The 8,059-nt window shown below is 45.8% G+C and overlaps 1 protein-coding gene across 1 annotated transcript; it reads left to right on the plus strand.

The window, feature by feature from the left end:
• The first annotated feature begins 436 nt into the window (after positions 1-436).
• On the plus strand, positions 437-7,688 carry LOC117038978 (arylacetamide deacetylase-like 4). The gene is made up of 4 exons (XM_033135991.1): positions 437-605; positions 1,752-1,968; positions 4,988-5,051; positions 6,813-7,688. Exons 1-4 carry the CDS (start codon positions 453-455, stop codon positions 7,585-7,587), a joined length of 1,209 nt encoding a protein of 402 aa, XP_032991882.1. The 5' UTR covers positions 437-452; the 3' UTR covers positions 7,588-7,688.
• Positions 7,689-8,059: the final 371 nt, after the last annotated feature.

Genomic DNA, 8,059 nt, shown 5'->3' on the forward strand with positions numbered 1-8,059 from the left:
TCCTCACCACACAATTCCGGCTTTTAGGAGGATGCCATTGCAGTGTCGTGACAGCCAGCCCCACCTGCATTGATGTGCTGTCCCTTTAATTATCCCTGATAAACTCCTCAGGGATGGAAGAGGCACAATGATTTGTGTGGGAGGGCAGGCGAACTGCTATGCACACCTTCCCTTGTGAGAAGTTGGGCAAATTCACACCCACCAACATGTACCCACACCCTCAGTGAGGAACAGCAGTGTCTTCCAGCAACCCAGGATAGCTGCAATGTTTAACCAGATTACTAAACCAGTTGTTTTCTTCTCAACTGAGAACTATATGGGTTGGCCTAGGGAGTTCTTTTCCACGTGGCATAGATTGTTGTCCTAGAAAAGCCACCAGCATTGGCTAAGGCGAAAGTCCTTGGCTCTGTGCCTCTGAGTTGAAGGGATAGGCGTTTGGTGAAACTCTGTGGATGCTGATATTATATACGACCATTTTCATTCATTTCTTGCTGTTTGCATGGGGAGCTTATTATCGTCTTAGCAGGCTCCACTTCCCTCGAGGACTGCCCCATCGCCTAAAATTACTGCTTCACGATTTTTCAACGGGATATACATTGGCACTAGTAAGTCTATTTTTCATATATAACAGGGATGAAGACACCTCTATAAAAAGGGCTGCAACCCTTTAGAGTCAATAAAATAATTTACAAGAATTCTATTTTTAAAATGCTCATTAATTTGAAAATATTGAAACCAACCTGATACCCATTCTTGGATTTCTTCTAACTTTTTCATTTTACATGCATTACCAGAAAAACACAGTATGTCTCTATAAGTACCCCAATTCTCTTGAATGTTTAATTTCCTTAGTGTACTGGCTTCAATAGGAGATAATCATAAAGGGGATTTCTGTTCAAGTAAATTTTGATATCTGGTCCACTTTCCACAGTGTTTTTATCTCCCGCCCTCTGCTGCCCACTACTTTCTTTCTCCTATAAAAGAAAATCCTGTTAAAACACCAAGCTGCTTTATTGCTTCCAGCACCTTAACCACATTTTCCATCAGGTTTTCCACGAACAATACCACATCATCCACAAATGCCTTCAGTTTGTAAGTTTGAAGACTCACTTGGAGGCTTCGTATATCATTTTCTCTAAAATCCCTACACAACACTTCTAAAACCAAAATACAGTGGTAACTCGGGTTAAAAACTTAATTCGTTCTGGAGCTCCGTTCTTAACCTGAAACTGTTCTTAACCTGAGCTACCACTTTAGCTAATGGGGCCTCCCGCTGCCGCCGTGCTGCCAGAGCATGATTTCTGTTCTCACCCTGAAGCAAAGTTCTTAACCCGAGGTACTATTTCTGGGTTACTGGAGTCTGTTACCCGAAGCGTCTGTAACCTGAGGTACCACTGTAAACAATAATGGTGAAAGTAGACAACCTTGTCTTTTTTCCTTGACAATAATGCAGAAATGCTGTCTGGTCTTCATGTATAAGTTTCTTAATACTTCTTTGAGTATTGCTAATATTGCTGAAACCATTTATAAGTACAATTAAGTAAAGAAATAGGTCTATAATTATTGATCCCACCCATCTGGTTGGGTTTCCCCAGCCACTCTGGGCGGCTTACAACATATATAGACATTGGTCATGATCATTTCTAAAGGCCGGATTAGACAGTCCCAAAATACTCTTTCAAGTATTAAAAAATTTAAGTGGAAAAATATCTACAGCTAATTATGAATGCTAAATGTTTTGTTTTAAACAGGCAGGAATTCTGGAAAAACTGGGCATCTGCCATAGATATTCCATAATCAGGGCCATACTCCTATTCATTCCAAAAACGAAGGAGCCAGAACTGATCATAAAGGACCTGGTTTTTGATGGGGTGCCTGTGAGGGTGTACTGGCCCAAGACATCACCTGCTGGGAACAGGAAAGGAATCATCTTTCTTCATGGAGCGGTTGGACTATTTGCAAGCATTCGTAAGTTCTGTGAAATGTTTTTGAAATGGTTCACTGTACAGTAGAACCTCTACTTACAACCAGAGGTGTAGGAAGCCACTCAGGCACCTGGAGTGGCAAACATGACGAATGCGTCGTACGTAGTGCCGCCGCACATGTGCGCTACATAGTGGGTTGCTGGCAGCGACACTCCAGCGCTGTACGGTCGGTGCCAGGATCCTCTGCCCCATGCCTTATTACCCCCGGAGACATGGCACTGGGAGCACACCACCACCGCCGCACCCATGTTGCTACGCCCCTGCTTACAACCGCCTCTACTAGAGGATGTTCTAAGGTGCCACCACGGCAAACCCAGAAGTAACTGGCGGGTTTACCGTCATTCGCGCCTGCACAGAAGCAGACAATCGCAGCCCGTTCCTGCACACAACAGCACCACTCCAAGCGACCTGTTTCGCCATAAGAACAGGCCTCCAAAACGGATTTTGGTCATGAGTAGAGGTTCCACTGTATTGTTAGAAGAGAATTTGTGGTTGTAATTTAATGTAAAGATCCTGAAATGTTTGCCGTGGATGGGTGGGGGTGATTTGTGCAGCCTATACATGGTTGTTCTTGTTTTCTACAATCAAGTAGCATATATATTTTATGACATAACAACAACAACAACAACAACAACAACAACAACAACAACAATGTATTTATTTATATCCCACCCATCTGACTGGGTTTCCCCAGCTACTCCGGGTGGTTTCCAACAAAATATTAAATACAATAGTCCTTCAGATATTAAAGCTTCCCTAAACAAGACTGCCTTCAGATGTTGTAGCCTTTTCTGTCCTGGATACGTGTTGCACCCTCAGTGAGGGAAGAAGGAGTCAAGAAGACGCTGAGGTTTGTAAAGAGAAAGAGTTTATTTCCTGCTTCCTAGGATAGCAGAAAAGGCACTTGTGTGATCCTTCACTACAAGCCCACTTAATAGCAGATACATACAGCTTATATCCCCTTTTGGTTCCTTCTCTCCCCTCCCCAGGAATTCAGCCTCATTAGTTTGTGCACGTAATGTTTTACAACCTTGTTATTGGGTGAAAATTCCTGTTTTGTACTCTTATCTTTAAAGTAAGGCCACTCAGCCCTAGGCTTGTTTCTGGTGTCTGTCTCTCCTTGCAACTGGCAAGGCCATCCATCAAAGAGTTCTGGCTATCTTGCAACTTTCACATCTCTTGGCCAAGAATTCTGTACCACTCAGGGCCAGGAGGCCCCTTAGCTGCTCACTTCTTGATTAACAATTTGTCAGTAAGGAATGCATTAACAGACCGAGTTACACAGAGGAAGAAAGCTTACAAAGAAGGCTTAGTGTTACGTTGTGGGTGGACACAGCAGACGACACAGTGATTTCCAAACAGCTCTTGTTTATTCTCAGGCTGGAACAGAAGTGAGCTGAAGGGCTCAGCAACCTGCTTATATAGAACTCAGCTACAAAGCAACAGTAACAACTTTCTGTAGTTACCCAATCCCTGAACGTCACTTTCAATCCCTCATTTGCATGTGTGGACCTGAGTGAAAACTGCAGCAGAATGAACTATATACACACACCCCTGGTGGCCTAAGGTGAGAACTTCAATACATAACACTTAGTTAAAAACGTTTTTTGCAAGTTATACAGAGAAGGCTAAATATAAAGTTATAAGGCTAAATATATCCAGAGAAGGCTTACAGAAAAAGCTAAATATCCAATAATACAGAGAGGCTAGAAAGGCTAAATATCAAATAATACAGAGAGGCTAGAAAGGCTAAATATCAAATAATACAGAGAGGCTAAGAGATATGCTTAATTAAAAAGACTCAGAAAAGAAAGTGTGTTCCCTTCAATGTCTTCTAAAAACCTGGTAGTTGATTTTTCCTTTGACATCTGGTGGGAGGGAGTTCCACAGGGCAGGCACTACTACTGAGAAGGCCCTCTGCCTGGTTCCCTGTAACTTTGCTTCTTGCAGTGAGCAGGGGCGTCGCTAGGGGTGCGGTGGGGGCGGTACGCCCCGTGTGACAGGGGAGGGTGGGGTGACAAGCAGCAGCCCCTCCCGCCACTCCCCCACGCACCGCCGGTCACCCTGGGAGCAGCAGCGCTGCACGGACGGGGTGCTCCCTCGGCCGTGCGCTGTTGCTCCCGGGGCGATGGAGCGAGCGGCGGCGCGTGGGGATGACAAGCATCAGCCCCTCCCACCTTTCCCACGCGCTGCCGCTCCCTCCGTCACCCCAGGAGCAACAGTGCACGGCCGAGCGAGCAGCCCGTCCGTGTAGCGCTGCTGCTCCTGGGGTGACCGGCAGCGTGGGGAGTGGCAGGAGGCGCCGCCGCTTGTCACCCCTACGCGCCACCGTTCGCTCCGTCGCCCCAGGAGCAACAGCACATGGCCGAGGGAGCACCCCGTCCATGCAGCGCTGCTGCGCCCAATGTGACCGGCCGTGCGTGGGGAGTGGCGGGAGGGGCTGCCGCTTGTCACCCCATGCACCGCCGCTCGCTCTGCCACCCCGGGAGCAGCAGCACATGGCCCGACGATGGATATAAAAGGATGTCATATAGAAGAGGAAGAAATGCTGTTTTCTGCTGCTCCAGAGAAGCGCACACGGGGCAATGGATTCAAACTACAAGAAAGAAGATTCCACCTGAACATTAGGAAGGACTTCCTGACAGTAAGAGCTGTTGGACAGTGGAATCTGCTGCCAAGGAGTGTGGTGGAGACAGTCTCCTTCTTTCGAGGTCTTTAAGCGGAGGCTTGACAGCCATCTGTCAGGAATGCTTTGATGGTGTTTCCTGCTTGGCAGGGGGTTGGACTGGATGGCCCTTGTGGTCTCTTCCAACTCTATGATTCTATGATTCTATGGTCATACCTGTTAATTTCAACAGGTTTACTTTCAGTAGGACTAACTCACAGTGGATTCAACTCACAGTGATTTCAACATGAACGACCAAGGAAATTTGTAATGGAGTGTAACAAATAATTGCTCATAGTAGGCCGTGTGTGATATGTTTCTCTCCCCCCCTCCCCAGGAACCTCAGAAAGGATCTGCCATTCCATTGCCCACCAAACTGACTCAGTGGTTATGTGTGTTGAGTAAGTATTTTCACGCTTGTTGTAGCAGAAAATAAGAGTATTTCCCCCTCAGTTTCTAACCCTTCCATATGAGCCTAGAAAAAGGCTGATTTTGCCAACATAGTGAATTTGCCAACCGTTAGAATGGGTGTTCCCCTTTGTATTTGGATTTTTATGCCTTTGGACCCAATCCCTCTGGCTTGAAGCATAAGAAGAGCTCCGCTGGATCAGGCCAAAGAGGGCCCAACATCCTGTTCTCACGGTGGCCAACCCAAATATCCCAATGAAAAGCCCACAAGCAGGACCCAGACACAGGAGCACTACCCCCAGTTGCAATGTACATCATCTGGTATTCAGAAGCATTACTGCCTGAGATAGTGGAGATGGCACATCCACCTTGTGACTAGTATCCATGGATAACCTTATCCACCATGAGAAGTTGATGCAGCTTCTCAATCTATCCCAGTTCTATCTGTCGCAATTATCTATATCCTGCCTTTCAGGACAAAATTCCTTCCATGGCAGTGTATAAGAAACATTAAACTACTTTTACAGAAAACCACCACACCAACACATAAAAAGCCATTAGGATTCTTCTCCTAAGGCAACATGGCCCTGTGGTTGAGAGGGAAAGTGCAGCTGGAGCTAAGGTGAACATCTCTCCGGCAAATAAGCTCAGGCTGTTCCCAACTGTCCCGTCAGCCACACTTACCATCCAACGAGAGCAGTGGTACATTGGGCAATGGGAGAAGTGTCATTTGCCAGGGCTTCAGAGCCCTTTACAAGACAAGCCTTCCTGACAGTAATGGACATCATCTCTCCTGATGGACATCATCTCTCGCTGCCTAAATGCTCCTTTGGTGCATGATCTGAAGCCTCCTGGCCAAGATGGGTGAACTGGAGTTCTTGGCTTTAAGGCCATATGGTTTAAAGGGGGCAGAAAGTGTGGGAAGCATTTATCACAGGAAGGCATGGTGGGACATACTGGAGGCGATTTAGTACTGGGGCTGTTTTCTTGAGATGGAAAATGAAATCAAGGAAACATTCAAAATATAGAAGTTGGTCATATTAGGCATGTCATGTGGAAAGTGGCCTAGGGAAATGTATTTGTCCCTCTCTCTTAACTCTAGAACAAGTGGAGATTCAATGAAGCTGAATGCTAGAAGATTCAGATAAAAGAATGTACTTATCCATACAGTGCAAAGTTAAATTATGGAACTAATTCCCACAGAAAGCAGAGATAGCCTCCAACAGGGATGGCTTTGAAAAGGGATTAAATAAATGGGCAGAGTATAAGGCTACCAGCGACTCCTAGCTATGCTGGCTATAGTCTGCCTCTATGGTTGGAATCAGATTTGGCCAGTGGCCACTGAGAATGGGATGCTGAACTAGCATTATATTTGGGTGCAGAGCATCAGGCACAGTGGCTGAATGCTGCACTCCAAGCCTCTTCATTTCCCCTCTGAGCCCAGACCCCAACCCTGCACCATTGCCCCTCTTTTTCACCATCCTTGAGTGGCATCTGACTGGTGTGAATGTGTCTTGCTTGAGGGAAGAGAAAGCTGTGTGGCTGTGTGTAGGAACCAACCTACTTGTCCAGTGGGAAAGTTCACATTTGCTTTCCATTTTGCTCTCTGGTCCCACCCACGGCTGACGTGTGGCCCCCAGGAAGGTTGCATAGAAAGGAATGTGACCCTAGGGGTGCCACCCTTGCAATATGTCATGCAGGAAAATGCTGCAAAGTGTATTATGAATGTTGATGACATCTTGCCTTCTCTTTAGGTTTCGTTTAGCTCCTGAGCATCCCTATCCAGCCCCTGTACTGGATTGTTTAACTGCTGTAATATATTTTATGAAAAAGGCAAAGGAATACGGAGTGGACCCCAGCTGCATTGCCATTGTTGGGGAGAGTAGCGGAGGCACAAAAGCTACAGCCATTTGTCAAGAACTGGTGACCAGAGAGGACCTCCCAAGAATGCGAGCTCAGGTCCTCATCTACCCATTCCTCCAAGGAATGGACTTCAATTTGCCATCCTATCAGCAAAACCAGTCGATTCCTCCCTTGTTTCAGAAAAGAGCTGTCAAACTTGGTTTGACATATCTCACTGGGAAGACAATCAATGTAGATGGAATTCTGAAAGGCGCCCATGTCCCTCCTGATTTGAGAGAGAAATACCAAAAATGGATAAGTGCTGATAACATTCCAGAAGAATTTAAAGCTAGGGGCTATGTTCCTGTAGTGCCTGCTCCATTTTCAGAAGAACTTTATGAACAAGTTAAAAGAGGTACTGAGACAATGTTTTGCCCCCTTCTAGCGGAGGATGACATAATCCGCCAGCTCCCAGAGACTTTCATTCTAACCTGTGAATATGATGTTCTCCGGGATGACGGGCTGTTGTACAAAAAGCGTTTAGAGGACAACGGTGTACCAGTGACATATCATCATCTTCCAGATGGATTCCATGGAATATTGGGCGCTGCTGGTTGCGGGCCACTTGAATTTCCAAGCACAAAGAAATGTATGCAGCATGTAGTAGAGTTCTTAAAAGGTTTATAGAAATGAATGACCTTCTTTGTCTTCCAATGGCAGTCTTCCACTTCTGTGGAGGGAAATATTTTTCCTCATTGTGGCAATCCCAAAGTAAAAAGAAAAACTCAGTTCCAAAGTTTTACTCAGTCTAATTTGTTAGAATCACCATGGACTCTGTAAGCAAAGCTCTATTGGATCAGCCATTGCCCCACTTTGTCCTTAATCCTACTCTCACAGAGACCAAGCAGATGCCTCTTGAGATGCCCACAAACAGAACCTGGGTGCAAGAGAAGTTTCCCTGCTTATAATTCCTAGCAAGCAGCATTAATACTGCATGCAGTAGTGGAGGGAAAACATACCCATAGCCTCCTCCATGAATTGGCCTGATCCTCCGTTAAAACCATCCAAATGGGTCACCAACATTACCTGTTGTGTTTGCTAATTCCACTGAATAACTTTAGTGCTAGAATAACTTGAATATATAGAGCGATACCACATG

The sequence above is a fragment of the Lacerta agilis genome, chromosome 17 (genome assembly GCF_009819535.1).
Source record: "Lacerta agilis isolate rLacAgi1 chromosome 17, rLacAgi1.pri, whole genome shotgun sequence".
Taxonomy (NCBI): Eukaryota; Metazoa; Chordata; class Lepidosauria; order Squamata; family Lacertidae; genus Lacerta; species Lacerta agilis.